Source organism: Urocitellus parryii, chromosome 3 (genome assembly GCF_045843805.1).
Source record: "Urocitellus parryii isolate mUroPar1 chromosome 3, mUroPar1.hap1, whole genome shotgun sequence".
In the NCBI taxonomy this organism is placed as follows: Eukaryota; Metazoa; Chordata; class Mammalia; order Rodentia; family Sciuridae; genus Urocitellus; species Urocitellus parryii.
This window is the reverse complement of record NC_135533.1, coordinates 138,081,672-138,107,513: the sequence shown is the minus strand read 5'-3', so window position 1 is coordinate 138,107,513 and position 25,842 is coordinate 138,081,672. Positions and strand designations below refer to the sequence as shown.

The 25,842-nt window shown below is 36.8% G+C and overlaps 1 protein-coding gene across 3 annotated transcripts in view; it reads left to right on the top strand.

Moving 5' to 3' along the window:
• Tmem116 (transmembrane protein 116) overlaps window positions 1–25,842 on the top strand; it is a 41,346-nt gene extending 15,504 nt beyond the window's left edge. For all 3 annotated transcript variants that reach the window (XM_077796113.1, XM_026386018.2, XM_026386016.2), the window contains 8 exons: window positions 5,502–5,633; window positions 15,089–15,193; window positions 19,897–19,946; window positions 20,840–20,923; window positions 21,623–21,761; window positions 23,235–23,379; window positions 24,354–24,427; window positions 25,154–25,842. In XM_077796113.1, the coding sequence (XP_077652239.1) occupies window positions 5,502–5,633; window positions 15,089–15,193; window positions 19,897–19,946; window positions 20,840–20,923; window positions 21,623–21,761; window positions 23,235–23,379; window positions 24,354–24,427; window positions 25,154–25,360 (936 nt within the window). In that variant the 3' untranslated portion in view covers window positions 25,361–25,842. The remainder of the gene's footprint in view (window positions 1–5,501; window positions 5,634–15,088; window positions 15,194–19,896; window positions 19,947–20,839; window positions 20,924–21,622; window positions 21,762–23,234; window positions 23,380–24,353; window positions 24,428–25,153) is intronic.

Below are 25,842 nucleotides of genomic sequence, written 5' to 3'. Positions count from 1 at the left end.
CTACATGCTTCCTATATTTGAATTTCAGTTTCATTCTTAAAGTTTAGGAAATTTTCAGGTATTTCATTGAAAAGATTGTGCATTCTTTTATTTGTATTTCAGAGCCTTCATCTCTTCTGATGAGTCTTAAATTTGGTCTTTTAATGTTATCTCATATTTCTTGAATATTATGTTCATGGTCTCTTAACATCTTTTCTCTGTGGTCAATTTTATTTTCAAGATTGTATACTTTGTCTTGGAGGCCTGAAAATCTGTCTTCAAACAAATCTAGTCTGTTAGTGATTATTTCCATTGAATTTTTTTAATATTTATTTTTTAGTTGTAGTTGGACACAATATTTTCATTTTATTTATTTGTATGTGGTTCTGAGGATAGAACCCATGGCCTCGGATGCACTAGGCAAACACTATACTGCTGAGCCACAATCCCAGCCCATACATTGAATTTTTAATTTGGTTTATTGATTCTTTCATTTCAAGGATTTCTGTTTGATTCTTTTTCAGAATCTCTATATCTTTATTGAAGTAATCTTTCACTTTCTGTATTTTCTCTGTGATCACTCCTTACATTGTCTTTTACCTCATAGAACTGTTTAATTACGAACTTTCTAAATTCCTTCTCTGAAATTTCCTCCACTGTAGTGTCAGTGAATTCTGTTGAAACATTTTGGGTTGTTTGGGATGGTTTATTCTCTTGTTTTATCTTACTGTTTATATGTCTATCTATCTATCAGTATGATTTTGACTTCTTTTAAGTGAAGGACTACTTTGTGAGCCTCTTTTTCTTAAGAGCTCTGTGTCATGTGAAAATCCACATAATGAAATTTTTTTTTAAAATATTTGCAAAACATGTGTTTATTAATGGACTTACATCCAGAGTATATGTAAAAAATAATAAACAAACTGTCAATGCTCAGCAATAAGGAAATCACAACCCAATTTGTAAAATTGGCAAAAGCTGCTGAGATCTATTTAGACCTTTCACTAAAGACGACATGTGAAAGGCAAAAAGCATACACAAAGCTGCTCTACATCATTTGTCATTAAGGAAATATAGATTAAAACCAAAATGAAACACTATTGCAGACCTACACATAATGAAATTTTAATTCAACATGTGACCTCTGCTGATCCTAATATCAGCCTGAGCCCTATTTACTGTAGTCACTTCTGAGCCAGACTTCATTCTTCATTCTTCATTATAGGAACAAAAACTTGTTGCAGTTGATCTCTGCTATTTCTCGTATTCATTTAACCTATAATAAAGTTCTGGAACAGGTCAAAAAATTAATTGTTAAATTTAGTAAACTTATTATACCTTTAAGTGAAGGCTCAAAAGAAGGAGGAATAAGATTGGGCAAATAGAATCGGAAAAAGGAGAGGAAGAAGCTATTAAAGGGTAATTTACACCAAGATAGAAAGGAGAGAGAGAGAGGGATGGGTATTAATTGAGGTTGTAGAGAAGCAGGTATAAACTAGAGCTGGGAAAACAAAGATAGGAAGATTGATTCCAATTAATGCTTTAAACCACTAGATTAAATACATTCAAATGGGTTGTAGGTACAATATTGGCTATTGGGTTAACAGTTATTCAAATTAAGGAATTATTTATATGATCAAAGTTGACTTTAGAGTTGTTTATAGTATACAATATCTAGGTGAAGAAAATTCTTGTTGAATTTGGATTTCATTGGTGTTTGGACATTTAAAAGATGTCCATCAATTTTTGGCTGTGGTTCTCTCCTGAGTTGCAGGGGGATGGGGACCAATTTCCTACTTGTTATGAATGTCCTTCCATCAGTTTCTGGTTTGTCAGCTCAAGGGCCTTTAGCTGACTGCTTGCTTGAATGGCACAGTGTTTCTACTGTGTTTGTATTTCAGGATGTAGGCTCTGGCTTGTCACTGTGGTTGCTATATGTCACTGTGCACCCATTACCCTCTATTGGATGGTTTTCATGGTAGTGAAGGTCTTGGTTCCTGTATGTGGGTACAGGAACTCTGGCTGTGGATCTTCCGCCCATGATCTGTGGTGCAGAAGTATTCCCCCAGCCAATGCTGCTCTCTGAAATACCATAACTTAGAGTCTTCAGTGGTTCACCTGGACTCTAGTTTCCACTGCCCAGGTTGTGAATGTTGTGTGTTGATTCCCTCTGCTTGCTTAGTACAATGCAAAGATTCTTAAATATTCAAATAATTCCTGGTCACTTGCCAGTTATGATCACAGTTCAGGCAGTGTGCCTGTTAAAGCTGATATCAGCCTCTTTCTGTTGGGTCTCTGTGCCACTGTATATTCAGACAACTATCCTTCTGGTAGGCCCTGTGATCCTGACCCTGCAATCCAGATCCTGGGGACTATCCCTGGACTTCCTATGGTGCCTTCCCCCAGTGTCAGTGGTTGGAAGCCTGGTGAATCTGCCTTCCTTTGTTAGGGGCCAAAGCTTTGTTGCCTCTGTCTGAGTTGAGCAAGCAACAGGAAGCTCTGCAGAGCTTTTTGCCCTTGCCTGGGTCACAGAGACTGAGCAGGGCTAGATGCACACTTCCGTGAGCCAGGTCCCCTCCAGCCTGCTGTGTTCCCCTTGTTTGCATTGGAGGATTGGGGAGGGCAATTTCAGCAATTTAGAGCTAGTTGTGGTTCTTCTAGAAGTTCTTGTTGGCCAGGTATTTAAGAGGTCCTACTGCAGGGGACTTCCCTCTGGTTTAGTTTGCAGCTGTCAGGCATGGGAAAATAGTGTGCTAATTTAAGAGAGTGACTAGTTGGCTAATGGCTCCACAGGATGGCTGCAGACCCCCAGCTTTCTTTTCACAATTTGGTTTTAAGCTGTTTGTGCTGTTTTTTTTTGTATGTAGGGAGGTGGGTGGGGGGTGGGTGGAGCGAGAATACCAGGGCCTAAATTCAGGGGCATTCATTCCACAGTGAACTACATCCCCAGCCCTATTTTGTATTTTATTTAGAGACAGGGTCTCGCTGAGTTGCTTAGTGCCTCAGTTTTGCTGAGGGTGGATTTGAACTTGGGATACTACTGCCTTAGCCTCCTGAGCTCCTGGGATCATAGGCGTGCATGTTTGTGCTGTTTTAAGGAGCCTTCTGATACAGTTGTGCTTTTAGTTTTGTCTGTCTTTTCAACCATTTTTAAATGAGCAAGCTTAAGAGAGTGTTTCTTCCCCTCTCTTCTCTCTCTGATGCCCCTATCCTGCTTCTCATCCACCATTTTAGGGTTGGGAGGTGGTTAGGGCACTGTTTGTTTTCTGCTCTGGTACCCTATCTTCCAGTCTCTCCAGGTCTCCAATATCGAGTCTTAGAGCATTTATTTTGTCACCCACCTCTCAATTCTGCCTTTCTTCCACTGCCTCCTTTCTGTGTTTTGAGGAGATCAGGACTGTTGCCTAACTTGCTTCTGCCATCTTCCTCTGGGATTCACCTGAATTTTATTTATTTATAATTTAATTTTATATATATATATATATGTGTGTGTGTGTGTGTGTGTGTGTATTAGGTGGACACAATACCTTTATTCTATTTTTTAAATTTTTTTTTTAGTTGTAGATGGATAATACCTTTATTTCGTTTATTTATTTTTATGTGGTGCTGAGGATCCAACCCAGTGCCTCACACACGTGCGAGGCAAGCATTCTACCATAGAAACACTGTGCCGTCCAAGCAGTCAGCTGCAGGCCCTTGAGCTGACAGACCAGGCCCTCCCCCTGAATTTTTAAATTCTCTTTTAGAGCCTTTTGTGTTTTGTTTAGGAAAATTTCACTAATCAGAGGTTGAAGGCATTCTCCTATATTATTTAAAAAATAGCTTCATCCTTTTTTTTTTTTTTTTTTTTTTTGCCTTTCACATATAGGTCTTGTACTATCTGAAACTGATTTTTTGAGTATAGTAGGAGGTATAAAGTAGGGGTCCAAGCAGGGCATGGTGGCACATCCTGCCAGCTGGGGAGGGTGAGGCAGGAGGATCGCCAGTTCAAAGCCAGCCTCAGCAAAAGCGAGGCGCTAAGCAACTCAGTGAGATCCTGTCTTTAAATAAAATACAAAATAGGGCTGGGGATGTGGCTCAGTGCTTGAGTGCTCCTGAGTTCAATCCCTGGTACCAAAAAAAAAAGGGGGGGGTCCAATTTCATTTACTTCCCTTGTAGATACCTAATTGTTCTAGCATCATGTTTTTAAAAGACTACTCTTTTCTCCACTGATTGAAAAAGCCACTTTTGGGGGGCTGGGGTTGTGGCTCAGCAGTAGAGCACTCACCTAGCATGTACGAGGCCATGGGGTTCGATCCTCAGCACCACATAAAGATAAATAAAAAAAGAAATTGTCTTCAACTACAACTAAAAAATAGATATTTTTAAAAATAAAAAATCCACTTTTATAATATATGTAAGATTCATATGTATATATACTTGGGTTTGTTTTGAGCTGACATTTCTCTTCTTATTTGTCAATTTTTCTATTCCTATGCTAATACACAGTATCTGCACTCTAGTTATATATGAAATCTTAAGTTGTGATGGGAGTAAGTTTTACTTCTCCTTTTTCTTTGAGAGTTTCTTGGTTATCTTGATATTTCATATTTCTGCATCAGATTTAAGTTGGCTTGTTAAGTTCCACAGCAAAATCAGTTTAGATTTAATTGTGATTGCATTTAATCCATAGATCAATTTAGGGAGAACTCACATTTTTTTAAATGACTGATGCCCTGTCATTTTTTAAAAAATATTTTTATTAGTTGTTGATAGATCTTTATTTTATTTATTCATATATGGTGCCAAGAATCAAACCCAGTGCCTCCCACATGCCAGGCAAGTGCTCTACTGCTGAGCCATAGCCCCAGCACCAGAACTGACATTTTTATAATATTGCATCTTATAACTCATGAGCATGATGAGTTATAAGATGCAAAAACTTCACTTTAGTTTTTTCTTTAGTCTCTCAATAAATATTTTATATTTTTTCCCATAGATGAATCAAAATTACTTTAAAATAAATGGGAATGGGTAGGCTAAAAGGAAAAGGATACAAAAAAGTAAGGGGACAAACTTCATCAACATGGTCAGAAATTGAAAGGGAACATATTTTCATTTTCTTTAAAGTCCTCAACTGCACACCTAAACACTTAGCCTATGATCTCATTTTCTAATTTTAGAAGTTGTTGGCTATACATCTAGAGCTCTTCAGTTGTTCATTTGTGGTGTATCTCACCACAGAATTTGTTTATCTTCCATTCTTTACTTAATCCTGTATATCTGAGAAAGGAGTGTCCCTAGGAGTAAGATCAGTGCTAATCCATCCATGAGTACTTCAAGTCCAGTATGGTTGAGATATTGTGATTAAAAATGCACTCCTATTTAGAGTCTTCCTTGACATTCATTCCCTTTGATCAACCAATGACTGATGCCCTGGCAAATTAACATCCAATTTTCCACTTGAAGCATAAAATGTAAAAATAATTAATTGTTCTCATAATTACATTACTTGAAATGAGAATTTTGTGACTTTTGACAGATAAGGCCACTTTTTTGTCTGAGCTTCTCTGACCTGCTCCTGGGAATTTGCTGGCTTACTGAGGCACTTCTCTATGGAACTTTAATAGCCAATAAGGACATTATCTGCTATAACTTGCAAGCACTTGGGCAGGTAAGCATTACTAGACTGACCGCACCTTGACAGTAAGGCACACTCAGGGTAGGAAGCAAAGGAAGCAAGAGTGATCCATCATGGGAATGGAGACCAATTTGTTTATTGTTACACTTTGAAACAATACCTTTTATCTTTTTTGTCTAAAAAGAACTATTTATTTATCATAGAAATTTTGGACAATTCCGAGAAGCATAAGGGTAGATTAGGTAATTAAAAAATAAGCCAGCTATAATCACGCTTTAATATTTTAAATATATATCCTTATGATTATTTTCTGAATATATATATATATATATACTTGTTTAAATATTTTTATTAATTGTTGATGGACCTTTATTTTATTTACTTATTTATATGCAACCCAGTGCTTCACATATGCTAGGCAAGCACTCTACCACTGAGCCACAACCCCAGGCCTCAACGTATATTTTTAAATATATAAAATAAGCTAGGCATGGTGGCACATGCCTGGAATCCCAATGACTTAGGAAGCTAAGGCAGGAGGATTGCAAGTTTATATATGATGCCAAGAATCAAACCTAGGCAAGTGCTCTACTGATGAGCCATAGCCCCAGCCCCAGAACTGACATTTTTATAATATTGCATCTTATAACCCATGAGCATGATATATCTCTTCACTTTAGTAAACGTTGCTAGGATTATAGGCCTAAGCTGTTATGGAATATTTTTCTACAACATCTTTTGAAATGACTGCATGGTTTTGTATTATGGGAATATAATACACATCAGGTTTCAAAAATACTACAGATAGTCATATAATGGGTCATATATGTAACTTTCAAGATTTTTTTTTTTAAGTGCTGGAGATCAAACCCAGGCCTCATGCATGCTAGGCCAGCACTGTGCTGTTGAGCTTTTCCGCCAGCCCCTTCTATGGATTTTATCGATGCAGTAACCTGCATAGTACCCTTAGTATATGACCCTTATAATTTCTGAGACTCACAGTGTGAAAAAAGTAGAGGTTAAAAATGCAGTGTATACCCATTGCTGGGTATTTCTTCTAGAATTTATTATTAGAGGAGATTTCTTTCAATTTAGTAGGAGGCTGAGCATCCCTAATTTAGAAATCTGAAATGCACCAAAATCTGAAACTGTGGAAAATTCCACACCTCACCTCATGTGATAGTTTGCAATAAAAATGCAGATACATTCAAACATGTAAAACTTTTGTATAAAATTACCTTTGAGCTTGTATAAGAGGTGTATATGAAACAAACAAATTTCATGTTTAGACTTGTGTGTGTCCATAACATATCTTCTTATATATGTGGAAATATTCTAAAATCTGAAAAATTTCAGAATCCTAAACATCCCCAGGTATTTCAGATAAAGGACACTGAACCTATAATATGTAATTGATGGTATGAAGTTTATGCATTGATATTACCTGTATTTTATGAGTTTAAAATGCCTTAGAGACATACTTTGCTCAATTCTGCTAATAATTTCATGAGTTAAGACTAAAGCCATATTATTTTTTCATAAAAAGAAATAATATTGTAATTTTAAAAAATTATTTAAAAATCCTGTATTAGAATCCTGGACCATTAATAATAACACTATCTTTTTTGATGTAGATTTGACTAAACTTACCTTTTTTTTTTTTTACAACTGTATTAAGCTACATGTACAATAAATTATATGTATTTTTTTTAAAGAGAGAGTGTGTGTGTGTGTGAGAGAGAGAGAGAGAGAGGGAGAGAGAGATAATTTTTTAATGTTTATTTTTTAGTTTTCGGCAGATACAACATCTTTGTATGTGGTGCTGAGGATCGAACCCGGGCTGCGTGCATGCCAGGCTAGCGTGCTACTGCTCGAGCCACATCCCCAGCCCCAAATTATATGTATTTAAGGTGTACAATTTGATCAGTTTTGATATATGCATAACATCATGAAATCATCACTACATTTCAAGATAGCAAACATTCCTATTTTCAGCACCCCTCAAAATTATTTACAATGTGTTTTCCTTGACCTCATGGAGTAGTAACTGCTTTTAAAAATACTTAATTTAAAAAAATTATTTTCAATATCAGGTCACTTCTAGTCTGTTGATTGTCTTTCCCCATGATAATGGGTCACATTTTCCTGTTCATTGTATATCAAGTAATTTAGGATTGCATCTTAGACACTGTGAGTACTGTGTGACATATACTCTGGGTCCTTTTATAACTTTCTGGAGATTGCTGGTGTTTTTGTTTTGTAGGCATTCAATCTGATTAGGTCAAGAATATAAATTCACATCACCATATGTGGAAGTGTTTTAACTGTATCTCATTCTGTAAGCCTTGACTTTGCTGATTTGGTATTGTCATACACATGCATGATAGAGGGGTTAGTTTGAAACTTGTGTGGGATTCACACACAAAACTAAGGCATGCTCTTTTCTGACTCTCTCACTTGTGGGATTCCTTCCATACATTCCTGCCTAAAAGGAACTCTTTCTGCCATATACTGTGGCACACATCTGTAATACTAGTGACTTGGAGGCTGAGACAGGAGGATCACAGATTTGAACCCAGCCTCAGCAACTTACTGAACCCCTAAGAAACTTGGCAAGATCCTATCTAAAAATAAAACATTTAAAAAAAAAAAAAGGCTGGGGAGGGCTGGGGTTGTAGCTCTGGAGTTGTAGAGCACTTGCCTCTCAAGCATGAGGCACTGGTTTAATCATCCGCACCACATAAAGATAAATAAATAAAGATATTGTGTGCATCTACAACTGAAAAAAAAAAAGGATGGGGTATGGCTCAGTGGTAAAGCACTCCTGGGTTAAATCCCTAGTACCAAAAAAAAAAAAAAAAAAGACTCATGTCCTAAGGGAGTATTTATTAGAATTTTAGGTGTCTTGACTAGGGTTTACACTGGAGGCAGTCTGATGGGGTGGAGGGGTGTGTAAAAATTTGGGAGATTCACTTCTATGTATTTCACTTAAGTTTGACTTCCACAAACCACCTGTTTTTCTTTACTTTTTAGAAACTCAAGTACGTTTTTTATATTTCTCTTAGATTTCTTATTTGTAATCAGAGGGATTAAACACAATAGCTTATTTTGTTCATTTGGTTTGTATTTATTTGTTTGTTTGTTTGTTTATTTATTTATTTATTTTGGTACCAAGGATTGAACCCAGGTTCGTTCAACCACCAAGCTACATCCACAGCCCTTTTTTGAATTTTATTTAGAGACATATTCTTACTGAGTTGCTTAGGACCTCACTAAGTTGCTACTGGCTTTGAACTTGCGATCCTCCTGTCTCAACCTTCTGAGCTGCTGGGATTACAGGCGTGTGCCACCATGACCAGCTTGGCATTTAAAATTTTTTTTAAAATTGGGATAAAATATGGGCTGGGATTGTGGCTCAGCGGTAGAGTGCTCGCCTCATATGCACATGGCCCTGGGTTCGATCCTCAGCACCACGTAAAAATAAATAAGTGAAATAAAGGTATTGCGTCCAACTATAACTAAAAAATAAATTATAAAAAATTGGGATAAAATATATAAAACATAACATTTGTGATGTTAACCTTTGTGCATGAGTATATATGTGTTGTTAGTTACTAGGAATTGAACCCAGGGCCTTGTACATGCTAAGCTAGCACTTTACCACTGAGCTGCATCCCTAGCCCCACCTCACTCCTTTTTAAAAAAATTTTGAAACACTATCTCACTAAATGTTCAGAGTGGCCTTAAACTTACGATTTTCCTGGTTCAGCCTTCTGAGTAGCTGGGATTACAGATGAAGGCCTCTATGTGTATCTAATCTTAATCATTTAAAGTGATTTTAAATATCCATGTTGTGCAGCCTGACTAGTATTGTCTCCAGAACTTTACTGCATTCAGTTTCTTTTTTCTCAAAGTAGACCAAGATGGAGCAACCAGTACCATTCAGGGAGAGAAGGCGGGAGTTCCCCAAAGCAAAAGGGGCAGCTGCTGGGACAGCCCTCAGTCTCTCCCTTTATTCACAAGAATAGCTCCTCCGATTAGACTCAAGGCAAACCTAGCCTTCTTCTAAGTCTCCAGCAGTTGGCTCAACAATTTTACCAGCCACCTTGCATCCTGAACTTGGAAGTGGAATTGCTTGGAGAACCAGGTCTGACCAAGAAAGCTGGAGTAGGGACTGTTCTCAGATCCCATTCTTCGGTGCCAGTTTGTTACTGAAAACTCAGTCCTTGTCCTCAGTGTCAACCAATGATGAGGACACAGTTTTGAGAAAAAGGGAAAAATGAAGTTTTTTTGCTTTGCTAGCCAAGGAGAAACACAGGGGACTTCTGTCCCAGAGGCTGTGATTCTCTCTTATTAGGATTTTAAAAAATATATATATATATATGTATATGTATATGTATATATGTATTTCAGTTGTAGGTGGATACAATACCTTTATTTTATTTATTTGTACATGGTGCTAAGGATCGAACCCAGGGCCTCACATATGCTAGGCAAACATTCTACCGCTGAGCCACAACCCCAGCCCATTTTTTAAAATAGGATTGTCATGGCTGTGTCCTCCCCAGTCCATTTTGCTAAGATCAGATATTAATAAGATTTTTTTTTTAGTTTGTTGTTCTGTTTGTCTAGTGAGTGATGATTGTAGGAAGGATCTCAGATTAGGGATTGTTCCTGAGGTAGCCATTTGAGAGATATTATAATAGAGGATATCTGGGAGGGTAGCCACAATAGCATAATTACCTCATAATTACCTTGTGGCCAGAGTATACCTGGTCACCACATGAAAAGCCAAATCTTATTCCTCTAAGATGTACTACAGTTGTGGGTCCTTGAATCCAAGCCTTGATGTATACAGTTTATATACATAGGTCCCCAGGGTCTGTAGGTGGATGCCAGGAACTATTTTGTTTGTCCTGGGGTCTCATGCCTGAGAAGTATTCATCTACACACAGAGGAGACTATAACTTTTGGCTAGTGTCATATATTTTGGCAAAGTATATTTCTAAACCTGAGTTGGATAAGATTGTTTTCAGGAATTCTGGAGGTATGGTTTGTATTGGTAATATTGAGAAAGAAATCAGTATGTTGTTCTATACCTATGAATTGTTTATTAGTGTCTGAGCTGTTAATAGGAGTGAGAAAGTTTCATTAGTATACAATTTTGTATCATTGAGAACCTTAACCTCCCCCCATGTTAGGGTAACATTGTGATAATAGACATCAAACTCATTGTTTTTATTGGATTTAAGAGGTTCCCATTGTGGTTTTCAGTCTGGACTATTAAAGACTGAGGTGTAGTTATTTAAGTTAAATTTTTCTTTTTTGAATTTTTTAATATTTTTTTGTTTTCGGTGGACACAACATCTTTGTTGGTATGTGGTGCTGAGGATCGAACCCGGGCCGCACGCATGCCAGGCGAGTGCACTACCTCTTGAGCCACATCCCCAGCCCAAATTTTTCTTATTTTTTAAAAATTTAAATTTTTAAAAATTTTAAATTTATGTTTACATATAATTTTAAATTACATTAACATACAGATAGAACGTTACGTTTACATCTAATACATGCTGTTATATACATGACAGGTATGTTTTTAACATAGAGGCATGAGAACTATGCTCTAAAATATTTCATATAAAAGAGACATTTTTTAAAAATATTGAATACAGTTGGGAAGAGGTCAAGATATTAACATGGCATATATTTTAGGTTAAATATAATTCTAGATGCATTGAATATTGTTTGTTTTACAGAATATAATGTCTATATTTTATGTATCTCTGTTCATATTTATATGTTCATACTGGAGAATTAAACTGAAATTATCCTCATAAACTAATTTGTTTTTTCTGTCTCATTCTACTGTCCTTCCCATCCCCATAGCCCTACTCCTCCCCTCATTCCCTCTGCACAATCCAAAGTTCCTTCATTCTTTCCTACTCCCCCCACCACACATACACTGTGGATCAGAGAAAACATTTGGCCTTTGGTTTTGGGGGGATTGGCATATTTCACTTAGCATGATGTTCCCTGGTTCTATCCATTCACCTGCAAATGCCATAATTTCATTCAACCACTGAACCACATCCCCAGCCCTATTTTGTATTTTATTTAAGATAGGATCTCACTGAGTTGCTTAGGGCCTCACTAAGTTGCTGAGGCTGTCTTTGAACTCATAATCATACTGCCTCAGCCTCCCAAACCACTGGGATTACAGGCATGCGCCACCATCCCTGGCTCATTTTTCTTTAAGGCTGAGTAATTTTCCGTGTGTATATGTACCACATTTTCTTTATCCATTCATCTGTTGGAGGGCACTCACTTGACAGGAGCTACCATCAAACTTCAGACAACCCCACCTATTGGCAGAGAAGGGAAGCTGAGAAAATTTTCAAAAGCCAATGGAAACTATCCTTCAATTTTCCACCAAGACTTTCTCTCTCTCTCTCTCTCTCTCTCTCTCTCTCTCTCTCTCTCTCTCTCTCTTTCTCTCTTTTCCTCTCTCTCACATCTTTGAATTCAAATGTTTTTCATGCATCAATTTATTGAGGAATGGGATGTCTGAATAGTATATTACAGTTTTGTTGTATACCTTATATTTTTACTTTTTAAAAAATCTATACATATTTTTCTCTTACCTGTCTCCCTGGATTCTCTTTCTCATTTCTCATACTAATAGCCAACCTCTATTAATTCCTCCTTTGATCTTACTATAAATTTTTATCTCTACTCTCCTTTTCCCTCATAAACATCGCATCTTACACTACTTCTTCCTTTATTGTCCATCATTAGAAATGGTAAACCCTTTAGCAAACTTACTGTTTATATTGTAGACAATAACAGAACACATAATTTCTGTTTATTATACCTTAATAGGATCTATTTGATTTAAAGGTGTATATTGTTTGCATTGGGTGCTGTTAATATTGGTCTCCCCCTTAAATTGTTGTGCAGTTACCACTTCTGTCTAGTTCTAAAACAATTTCATCATTCAGAAAGGAAATACTGCAAGGCTTGGTAGTGTGCATCTATAATCCCAACTACTCAGAAGACTAAGTCAAGAAGATTGTAAATTCAAGACCAGCCTGGACAATTTATTGAAATCCTGTTTCAGAAGAAAAATTTATAAGAGTTAAGGATGTAGCCAAGTAGTAAAGTGCCCCTAGGTACAATTCCTAGTAGAGAGAGAGAGAGACAGACACACTGACTGACTCAGAGAGAGAGACTCTGACTGACTTATCAATTTGCAGTTGCTCCTTACTCCCATCTCCCCCCAACTCTGGCAACTATAAATTTACCTTTTGTCCCTGTGGATTTACCTCTTCTGAAAATTTAATATATAAGTGGAATAATATTGACTTGGAATAGGCATGACTTTTTGTGTCTGGATTCTTTGATTTAGGATAATGCTTTAAAAGTTTATCTTCATTTTAACATGTACATTTCCATCATATATGTATACCAGTTTATTTACTTATTCATCCGATCCATCCATTGATTGATATTTAATCTGTTTCTACCTTTTTATCATTGTGCACATTGCTGCTATGAACATGTGTTCATAGCAAAAAATCTTATTTTGGGCACTGGGTATTTAATCCAGGGGTGCTTTACCACTGAGATATATCTCTAGCCCTTTTTATTTTTGAGAGCGAGTCTTGCTAAATTACTAGTTACTTTACTATGTAGCTGAGGCTGACCTCAAATTTGTGATCTTCCTGCCTCATCTTCCTGAGTTACTGGGATTACTGGCGTGTGCCACCATGCCCAAAGTTTTTTTTTTTTTCAGTTCCTTTCCATCATTTCAAACTGGAATGACTGCATCATTTGGTGATTCTATGTTAAGCTATTTGAGGAAGGACCAACAGCAGTTCAGCTAATATTTTACATTCCCACCAGCAATGTACTAAGATCCCTCCTTCTCCACATCCTCTCCGGTGCTCATTGTATCTCCTTGTGTGTATGTTTATTTCATTTCCTTTTTGTTTGTTTGTTTTGGGTATGGAGGATTGAGGATTGAACCCAGGGACACTTTATATCTCTAGCACTATTTATTTGTTTGTTTATTATTCAATTTGATTTGTATTTCCTAATGATTAGGAGTGTTGAACATCTTTCCCTGTGTTTGTTGGCCATTTGAATACCTTGTTTGGCTTGTTTATTCAAGTTCTTGATCCATTTTTTAATTGTTTTTTTTGTTGAGTTTTATGATATTTTTAAATATATTCTGAATACTAGACTGTTATCAAGATATAAGATTTTTAAATTGTACTTTTTCCCATGCAGTAGGATCTTTTCACTTTCTTGATAATATTCTTTGATGCATAAAATTTGAAAAATTATTGTTTTTAGTTTTAGTTCACACAACATAAAATTAACCATTTTAAAATGAGCAGTTCAGTGGCTTTAGTACTTCACAGTGTAGAGAAAATATTGTCTAGATAGTTAGAGGATAGAAGCATACTCTGGTTTTTTTAGGGTACAAGGGATACTGGGGATTGGACCCATGGGCTAGTAACTACTGAGCCACATCCCCAATCCTTTCCGTTTTTATTTTGAGACAGGATCTTGCTAAATTGCTTAGATCTTTACTAAGCAATTGAACTTGGAATCCTCTTGCCTCAGCTTCCCATGTTTCTGGGATTACAGGCATGTGTCACTGCACATGGCTTTGAGTATGATATTTAGAGATGAGGCCTTTAAGAAATGGTTTGGCTTTATAAGTAAAGGAAGAGTGATGCAGATGCAAACATGTGTGTTCCCTGTCTCTTCCTGTGTTGCTCCTAGCCATCCCAGAATTCTGCCACCAAGAGGATCATTGCCAAATGTGATCCCTAGACCCTTTACCTCCAGAACTATGAGCCAGAATAAATCTCTTTTCTTCAAAAGTAGCCCACCTTAGAAATGTTGTTATAGTAATGAAAAATGGGCTTTTATAGCTACAACTATTAAAAATGGAAATCCTTATTGCTTTTTCAATTAAAAATGTAATGGAGATGGGCACAGTGGTGCACACCTGTTATCCCAGCAGCTTGGGAGGCTGAGACAGGAGAATCCTGAGTTCAAAGCCAACCTCAGCAAAGGCAAGGTGCTACACAACTCAGTGAGACCCTGTCTCTAAATAAAATACAAAATAGGGCTGGGGATGTGACTCATTGGCAGAGTGTTTGCCTATCATGCACAAGACCCCTAGTTTCAGTATTTAATACTGAAAAAAAAAAAAAGGAAAGTGGAACAGTTAGATGAGGAGAGAGGTAGATAATCCTATGGTTCTTCTGAACAATCAAAAGGATAAAATAAAGAAGTTGGGCATGTTTTAAGTAGGCCTGGGTAGAATTCCTGGGTGTGATTGATTTACATGATATGGATACTAGATGGCATGTTACTAATAAGCCTGCAGGTAGGATTCTCATATTGGAAAAGAATGAAATAAATTTAAGGAAGAGAGGGACAGTTGTGATGCATTGTTTTAATTTTTAACCTAGATATTCTACATTTCCTCATTTCTCTACACTGTCAATTACATCTGGTATTTGTGCACAGAACTAAGGATGAGACACAACCAGAGTGGACAGAACACATCTCCACTGGTAAGTTTATTCAGAGTCAGAGCTTATATTTAAGAATACTATGCTAAAATAAACTCACATTTCTCTGATAAACAGTATTACACTAAGCACTAGCTAATTGAATTCGTGGAGATTAATAAATGTAAAACTTGTTTCCACACAATTGTCCATTTTATTGACATTACTTCTTCTCCATTTCCTTATACATATACACAAAAAGTTTTATTATGAGAAATGTTATTTACAGTACTGCCTTTCCTGCCTTGTTTGATTAAGTATGGGAAATCCTTGTCTTCATGCCATCCATCATTGTTACCAGAGTAAAGAAAATGGTCTTGGAAGACTGGGTGTAACTCAGTGGTAGAGCTCTTGCCTAGAATATGAAAGGCCTTGGGTTCTACCCCCAGCACTGCTTAAGAAAAGCGGGGGGGAAGGTCCTGGAGAAGAGTCAAGGAAGTGCTGTCTATTAACATGAGATTTGGGATTACAGGCATTAGAGAGGGTAAGTGTTCTGCAGTGCTGTATTTCTTCAGTATGTGTGGGTGATTATATTGACTTGTTGAAGTGCTGAGAAATTAAATGTGTGGTAGTCTGAACACAAGATGAATCCAGAACACAGTCGTCTTTCCTTCTTTAATTCACAGAGTTTGGGGCACTCTCCAGCATTACAGTGATGAGAAGAGAATGCTAAGTCAGTGCATCTGGATTCTCTTAGTGTGTGTGCATATTTTACATATCGCATAATTCATTGATTTTAAATATACAATTAAGTGATGTTTTAAATCAATTTCAGAATATTTTCTTTATCCCAATTAAATCTTTCATGCCCTTAACCATGAATCCCTTTGTCACTCTCTGCTCTAGGTAATCACTAATCTACTTTCTGTTTTCTCTAGACGTGCCTTTTCTGGACCTTTCATATAAATTCGATAATACCGTATGTGGTCTCTTGTGTTTCTGTGGTTTCTTTCACTTAACATAGTGCATGTATAAATAATTCATTCCTTTTTATTGCTTAATGATATTTCCTTGTATTGTAAAAATTGAGTTTTTTATTTCTGATTCTTTCAATATCACTAAGCGATCCTGCAGATGACATTTTTATGATGTTATCATTTCTTCTTGGGGCAGGGGTACTAGGGATTTAAACCGGGGCAATTTGCCACTGAGCCACATCCTCAGCACCCCGTCCCTCTTTATTTTGAGATAGTGTCTCACTAAGTGGCTTAGGGCCCTGCCAAGTTGCTGAGGCTGGCCTTGAACTTGCGATCCTCCTGTCTCAGTTTCCTGTGCCCATACGATTACAGACATATGTCACTTCGTGTGGCTCAATTTTTATTTCTTTTAAAGTCTTATGTATTTTAATCTTACTATATGTATCTTACTAAATATTTTAATCTTATATCTGTGGTATTTGTTCTGCTACTTTTTTTTTGAAGGGAAATTTTCATTAAGAACATGATAGAAAGCTGGGGTGGTAGAGTGCTTGCCTTGCATGTGTGAAGCATTGGGTTCAATTGTCAGCACCACATAAAAATAAATAAAGGTCCATGAACAACTAAAAAACAATTTTTTTTAAAAAAAAGAGCATGATAGAGTAAAAGTATCTGGAAAGCCTTCTAACATCTTTTCCCAGGGCCTACAATCACTTCTAGAACAAATGAAAGTGGTATCCTGTTAGGTACATGATGAAATTCAATAAATATTTTTTTAAAGAATAAATGGGAAAGACCCCTGTCTATATATGCATATACATATTTGTTTGCATATAGAATCTTAGGAAAGGGTATTTGAGGTAAATTAGGAGATTTATCTTTTAGGTCGTGTTATAGCTGCTTACCTCCTATATGACCTTAAGCTAATCATCTGCTTTTATTGAGCCTCAATTTTTCATCATAAAATGAAGCAGTGCTAAGGTTCTATGAAATCTTCATCTGACTTCAAGAAATTTATTTTTAAGAAGAAACTCTTTTTTTAATTAACTACATTTTTCCAAATAGATAAATAATTCAATTTCCAAAGAATTATTTTGCATCATGAGAAAGATATTACCTTGTTCTAGCACTCAGGAACATTTTGGTGAGGTGACGTTCTGGTAACCTGTAGCAGTGACTTTCCAATTTTTCTTGACCACAGCAGTTTCAGCAGTTCAGTCCATGGTCCTCCTACTCCATAGCTCTAGGCCCCAAAGTGAGGTAGAATATCATGTCTGAAGGGCATGGCAGAGGGAAGCAGCTCAGGACATGGCAAATTGGAAGCAGAAAGAGAGCTGACTCACTTCTTAAGAAGAGATATTTATCTTTCTTTTTTTCTAGCCTTGTTCAAGATACTCACTGTTGAAGGACAGGGTAGAGAATGTTTTTAAAACCCCTCCCTCTCTTCCTCTCTTTCTTCCTCCCTCATTCTCCCTCTCTCCATTCTCGTTGCTATAAATCGAAAGGATACGAGGAAATCATTGAAAAATTAACATAAAGAGGTCCCTTAAATAGCATCCTGAACAAGATACTACAGTAAATAAAAGAGCTGTTCAATAAAACTTTTTGTAATAATCAAAATATTTTATTCACTGTCCAGTTCAGTCATTACTAGCCGTTTGTGGCCACTGAGCACTTGAAATGTGACTAGTGAGAGTGAGGAACTGAATTTTAAATTTTATATAATCTTCATTTTATTTTAACTAGCTACATGCATCTAGTTGCTGCTATACAGCCCAGGACAATATTCTGGGACCTTTTTCTTATGTTTACCTCTGGACATTTAACACTTATAATTACTCTTCTGTATCTTTAATTTATATGGTTTCCTTGCTCCTTACAAGTTAGTAAGGACCCATGGCTATTTATCCTTTTACATATCTGTCTGCATAATTCTAGAATTCTAGAACTAAAAGGTACTACTCATTTTCTTCTCTTTAGGTAGGTGAATGCATACAAAGTTCAACAGCCTTACAGGATTAATATTTTTTTAAATTGTTGATTGACCTTTATTTACTTACTTATATGTGGTGCTGAGAATCAAACCCAGTGCCTCACACATGCTAGGGAAGTGTTCTATCACTGAGCCACAGCCACAGCCCCAAGGATTAATATTTTACATTTTTATTTTCATTCATTAATTTACTAATTCACTCAAAAGCCAAGGGACTGATTGGAATTTGTGAGCAGTTATTTAGTCACAAAGTAATTTCCTGAAGAAGATGCTCTGAGACCAGAAGCCAACATGGGGGAATATTTCTGAGAGGAAGAAATTAATTTTTGAAGGAAAAATTGGAGAGATGTAAGATTAGCTCTCATATAGGATGTTCTGCTTTCTATGCACACAGAGGCACATACTACTCTTTATAACTCAAGCAATGTCATTAGTTTCAAGGAATCAAACTCTAGTCTAAAGTACTAACCCCAGTGCTTATTATTCTGCCATTATAGCTGTATACTAAGAACTGCCAAGATCTTTTTTTTAACCTTTTAATTCTTTTTTAAAATACCCTAGCAAGATTTCTGCCATTAACTACTAGCAGTAAGCTTTTTATCAGATATTCATTACCAAGTAAGAGTAATAATTAAAGAGCATGTAGCCACCTGACAGAGTAAAAAGAGGAGAAGGGAAGCTAGTAGAAGAAGTCACTACAAACTAATTTTACATATTTCCCTCAAGTCAACAATAACTGTCCTACTTAAAATCGTTGCTATTCCTGATCCAAACTTCTCAAGGACGATCAGTGACCATTCTCTAATTATGATTAATTGCTCACTTAATGCTTATTTATTGTTAATGACTATTCCACAATAGGATATGTTTATACCTTAAAATAGAAAGAAAAAGGCTTTCTATTTTGTTACCTATTTAAGGTGTTGTGTTCAAAATCTTTCATCCTGAAGTCCTATTAGGTAGAAATGATTCCTCTTTTAGATGGATTCATCTTTTAGATGTTTTACAGTATCTGAGTTTTTGTTTGTTTTGTAGCGCTGGCCTTGTGTATGCTAAGCATAGACACTACCACTGTGTTACATGCCCAGCACAAGTAGAGTTTTTAAGTGTTCTGTCTTTTAGAATCTAAGTCTCATATCCAAAGAGCTTAACGATTCTGCACTATTATATTAACACTTGCTGCTGGTCATCTTATACATAGAGCTTCATTGAACCCATAATGCTCTGAAAACACCCACACATTTCTGAGTCTAAAATAGAAAAAGATGGAACTATTATTAAATGATGGAGGGTTACTATGTGATCTCATATTTGCCTTTCTTCCTAAGAAAATTTGTCAAATCGTAAGCTACTTCCTGCAGCCCTTCTTTTGACTTTTTAAATTTTATTTATTTATTTTTTTGGTACTAGGGATTGAACCCACGGGCTTACAACCACTGAGCCACATCCACAGCCCATTGTTTATTTTGAGACAGGGTCTCGCTAAGTTGCTAAAGCTGGCTTTGAACTTGTGATCCTCCTGTCTCAGCCTTTCAAGGCACTGGGACTATAGGTGTGCACCACTGTGCCCAGCTTGTTGTTATATTTTTTTAAAATATAATAATACAGATGAAATTCTATCATTTACAATGCTAAGGAATTATCTGTTTCATGAATTCTATAGCAAATGTTGCTTGACAGAGTAAATTGGCTCTTAGAATCCTTTTTATTCTATTGAGTGGTATATGATGATCTGGTATTTATTGTAATGTGATTTGCAATGTCATAAGACAATTTTACATGTGTTCTTTTCACAGGTGACAGATTCTACTTGCCGAGTTGGTCAAATCACCTTCATTTTTTCAAGGTAAGATTTTTTTTCGTCTTATTAAGGAATATATTATCATTATTCAAGTGCCCAAGTACGAAGAAATAGTTGGTGTCCTGTATTTCCATTGTCACTCCTAAGTCATCACAGACTCTTACTGAGGTAGGAAGCAATAAATATGTGATCATTGGTTCTGTTTTCCCACATAGACTGGAAAATCGGTTTTCTATTACAGAGTTGGGTTTTAGCCCCAATTCTACCATCAATTCAATGTGATCTTGTACAAATTTCTTTGAGTTTTGGATCTCCACATTCCTTTTCTTATAAGTTGTTAAAGAAGGTCTTCAAGATCTTATCCACTTTAAAAACATTGGTGAGACTATTAGAATTATAAAGTCCAGAAAGGGTCTGGATCTCACCTAAAGTGGCAGTCACATCAGGGTTAATTTTAGCCTTTGTAACATTTGCTCCTAAATCTTTATCTCTTACAGGGAGTCTGCTATATTTGGCTGGATAAATAGCTGCCTATTTAATGGTATACTTTGGGAAAGCACTCAGGAAGGGGCTAATGAGAATGAAGTTATTCCTGGCCACCATGAAAAGTGAAACAGGCTGCACACAAAGCTCCTTGGTAGATTTTCCTTTCATTTTTGACCCACTTAGAATTTTATCTGACCATATAATACCAGAGATTCTCTGGATACTCTGTTAGGGTTCATTAACCTAAGTATGAAATCCTTTTCCTGCTGTACTTTCCCAGGAACTGAAAAGTAAGGATACTTAAGGTATTCAAGGTATTTTCTTGAAAAATTAAGTGTGTATATATTTGTGGATATCAGTGGGGTGGTACATTTGGGGGTGGGAGGATATTCTGAAAAAGGGGAAAGACATGAAACTGCTGGATATTGGGAAGATAACTTTTTTCCTCCCAGCCTGATACCTCTACTATTGATGACACCTGTGTTCTGTCTGGGCAACACCAGTGAATGTTTCCACAACTTCAGTCAGAACAACAGGTAAGAAGTGACCAAATCTATCATTTTCATTGTGGATTACATGTGTTCTTTTTTATAATAAACCTAGAGAAAAGACTTTTTACATATCTTCTGTCCAATGTGGAAAAGGGCTATTGGAAAAGGACTGTGAAACAAGGTATAGTCAAGACTAAAAATACACAAGTAAAAGTATAACACAAAGTGAATACAAGATAATGTATCTGTGGGAAGGAATAAAATCTTATGGATAAGAGCACAATGATAAGGGGGCTGGGGTTGTGGCTCAACAGTAGAGCGCTTACCTAGCACTTGGGAGGCCCTGGGTTGATCCTCAGCACCACATAAAAAATAAATAAATAAATAAAAAGGTATGTGTCCAACTACAATTAAAAAATAATTTTTTTAAAAAAAAGCACAATGGGGGCTGGGAATGTGGCTCAGGTGGTAGCGCGCTCGCCTGGCATGCGTGCGGTCCGGGGTTCGATCCTCAGCACCACATACCAACAAAGATGTTGTGTCCACCGAGAACTAAAAAATAAATATTAAAAATTCTCTCTCTCTCTCTCCTCTCTCTCTCTTTAAAATAAATAAATAAATTTAAAAAAAAAAAAAGCACAATGATAAGTGCAGTTACATATTCATTAACTTTTGTTGCACTGAGTGAATATCTCATGTCTGACATCTATAGTAGTACTACTGTCCATTGGTTTTTTTTCCTAGGTGTATCCTGATGTTCTCACCACCATCAGTCATGGCTGAACTCCTGCCTTCTGCCAATACATCTGTCTGTAACATACTTTATTTTTATAGCATCACCATTTTCTTGGCTAGCTTTTTGCTCAGCCTTCTAATTATTATGGTATGGTACTACTCTCCCTACCTTTGTGAAAAGGGGAGACTAGAGGGGACAGGCCATTATTCCTAGAGCCTGGGGAAGATAGGCCAGAGAGTTACTTCCTATGGTCCTAGTACCAAGAAAATGTTCAAGAGATCTTATAACAATGTAATTATACCACCTCAGTTTTTGGGGTGTCCTAAAATCAGATGATGAGTGTGGAAAAAGAGCTTGTTTGGGAGCAGAGGCAAGAGGATTATGAGTTCTAGGCCAGCCTCAACAATTTAGTGAGACCCAGACTCAAAACAAAAAGTAAAAGAATTCACTTCATGAAAATTATGTTTACTCTAGAACTAATATATGTTTTGTTGATCCCCATGGAGGAGCGACCAGAAAACTCATGATTCACGTATATCCTTTATACCAGAATGACATTCTAGAACATAGGACATTGCTTTAATATAATTTTCCAAATAATGAAAGAGTGTTCTTATTTTTTTTAGCCACCATAAGTTCACACTTATATGTCTAACTGGGGTTTAAATGCTAAGTGGTTTATGTAATTATCAGGTACTTATTTGAATGATGTAGAATTAAAATGATCAGCCAAGTGATAGTAAGTTGTGTATGCATAACTGCTTGGTACAGAAGCAGTATCACCTGTGAGGCAGATATAATTATGGGGAATTTCCTTTGACCTTTAAAAATTAGTTATGGAGATAGCTCAGCCCAGATCAGTAAATTTGTAAAGGTCAATTAGTTTATATTAAAATGGATTAGATGGCTTACATTTGGAATGGATTGACAATAAAGATGGCCCCCCGCCCCAAAGGCTTGGAATTCTGAAAATTCTTTATTGCTGGTTAGAGTAGCTCAGGCTTCAATGGACATTCAGAATTAGCATTCTAGATTATTTTTAAATGAACAGATAATTAGACATAAATATTCTCATTTAAGTTCAGGCCTCCTTTTGATTCTTCTGTTTGTAGGGAAAGAAGACTCTGGTTGCATTTGATTAAGAAATTGAGTTATTAGAGAATTGATTTGGGTTGTTAAGGCAAAGAATCAAGTTTGGGAAGGTTTTTTGTTTGTTTATTCTTGTTTTCGGTACTGGAATTGAACTCAGGGGCATTCAACCACTGAGCCACATCCCCAGCCCTATTTTGTATTTTATTTAGAGACAGTCTCACTGAGTTGCCTAGCACCTCACTTTGCTGGCTTTAAACTTGTGGTCCTCCTGTCTCAGCCTCCCAAGCTACTGAGATTTTAGACATTTGCCATAGCATCTGGCTTAGGGCTTGCTTTAAACTTATTGAGTATATTATGATTTATCTTGGTGGGAAGATTGAGTAATTTTCCAGATAATTTTCTCTCAGAAAAAGCCTGGTCTCAGCAGGTAAAACCTGTTGCAAGATACTTAGAGAAGGATCCTTCTAAAATGATAGGAACTTTTACTAAGCTTTAGGGCAAACTGCTCACTGCTACACTCATGTTTAGGTCTTATTCATCCAAGCCCAAAACCTGTATAAGAAGTTTGTGAAATCACCTGGCTTTCTGGGGAACAAACAGCGAATAGTGATTCACATTGTGGAACAGCGAGTGTGCTTCTACCCAGCCGTCTTCTTATGCTGCTGTGGCCCAGGTGGGTATCTTAACAGGAAGAGATGGAGAGTGAAGAGGGTAACAATATTGGATTCAACAATATATTGGGATCAAGCAGAGTGATCTCACCAAGGCAGATGACTGACTATAGATTCCTGTCCAGCTTATAAGATTTATGTTGGCTTTACCCATATTTCCAGTTTTCCCTGACCCCCCCCCAACTTTTTTCCTTTTTATATATTAGAAATTAAGGTAATTAGGCATGAGGTGCAAGCTGATGTGAGAGGGCAAATTACCTAATATGACAGGATTCATCTATTAACATTTGCTTTAAGTTGATAGTGAGGATCACATTGGATAATGTTTATGAAAGGCCTTGGTAAATTCTGATACTCTAAGCAGTATAATTTATTATCTTTTTCTGGACACAATGGCAGACACTTGTAATTCCAGCTCTTTGAGAGGCTGAGGCAAGAGAATCCAAGTTCAAGGTCATTTTGGCAATTTAGCAAGACCTTGTCTCAAAATAAAAGATAAAAAGACTGGGCATGGTGGCATATACCTCTAATCCCAGGGGTTTGGGAGAATGAGGCAGGAGGATCATGAGTTCCAGGCCAGCCTCAATAACTTAGCAAGGCCCTCAGTAGTGAAATCCTGTCTCAAAACAAAAAATAAAAAAGGACTGGGTACCCCTGGTACTAGTGAAATGAAATGAAATGAAATAATAGCTAGGGCATAGCTCAGTGGTAAAATGCTCTTGAATTCAATCTCCAGTACAGAAAAAATTATTATCTTCCTGTAGTACCTCTCCACTATTATCACACAAATCATCTGTAAAGTTTAATTAATAAAGACTAGAAGTCAGAGGCCTTTGGTTTCATAACTGGTTAAAAGTATTGATCTTCAATAAGCCCATATCTTCCATTCTAATAATGCTCAGACATGTATACTGAGGAACTCTGTGCTTCAGGCAGTGAGGTCTAATGACAGAATTTATGTGTTCTGTATTCATAGCTGTCGTGCTGATAATCACAAAGCTGACTAAGCCCCAGGACACCGAGCTACACATGGCCCTGTATGTTCTCCAGGTAACACCTTCAAAATCCAGAATTTCTCTTCCTACACCCTCTTATTCTACTCTCTTACACTGACATTACTCAGTAAGCACAATTTCCCTCTGTGAAGGAAAAGAGAACATGTATTATTTATGCTCATTTATGAAGAATGTGAAAATTTCCACAGAGGAGGGTAGATGCTTTGGTAAAAGTGCTGGTATGCACTCCACAGCATATGTATCTCTGGTCAATTTCATTTTATTGATGTGTTTTTAAGAAGTGAGTAGACAAAAAAAATAGTGGTCTACTAGGGCACATTCTTAACACTGGTAGTCATGATTCTCTCTAATCCAAATTGAATTGAATGAGATTAATTAACCTTTCTTATGAAAGTGGTGGGTAGAGAGGTAATAGAATGGTTATCCTCATTTATCAGATTGAAGAAAGACTTTTTTTGAACTATCTAATTATGCTGATAAGGCAGTTTTCTCCAAAAAATGGATCAGTAAGGAGGGGCATTGAAGCCACTTCATTGTCCTTATGTATATACTAAGAAATATGACCAACTTTTAGTCAATTATGTTAAGATGTAAAGAATTAGTTCAGAAAGAGCTAGAAAAATAGAAAAAATAGATACCAGATCTTGATGTTTGAGATAGAGGAAATGTAACCATGCTTCGTAAACAAGGGTTGTGGGGCTTTTTCCTGGATCTCTACAAACCTGAAGAACAGATTCCATCACCCCTGTCTCTCCTTTAGGCTCTAACAGCAGCATCCCAGGGTCTGCTCCACTTTGGAGTATATGGATGGACACAGCACAAATTCCACCAACTAAAGCAAGAGGCTCAATGTGATGTGGATACCCAGACACCATTATTATGCTCACAGAAGAGAGTCTATAACAGGGGCCTGGATCCATTAGGGTCTACTGTTACTTTTGCTACGAGCTCCTCCACCATTCTTTGAAATTACAATTACTAGGATACTCAGGAACTGGAATTATTTTACATTAATGGATTGTGAAGAATGTCAGGTAACCATATCCTACACCAGCTTCCTTAACAAGACCCCCTAAAACTCAAGAAATAAAATAAAAAATAAGTGGGATGGCTTCAAATAAAGCTTCTGCACAGCAAAGGAAACAGGAGCATGAAGAGAGAGCCTACTAAATAGGAGAATCTTTGCTAGCTACTCTTCTGACTGGAGATTAATATCCAGAATATATATAGAACTCAAGAAACTTTTTTTTTAAAAGAAAGAGAGAGAGAGAGAGAGAGAGAGAGAGAATATATATTTTTCTTTATTTTTTAGTTTTTGGCGGACACAACATCTTTGTTTGTATGTGGTGCTGAGGATCGAACCCGGGCCGCACGCATGCCAGGCGAGCGTGCTACCACTTGAGCCACATCTCCAGCCCTCAAGAAACTTAATACCAAAAAAAAAACAAA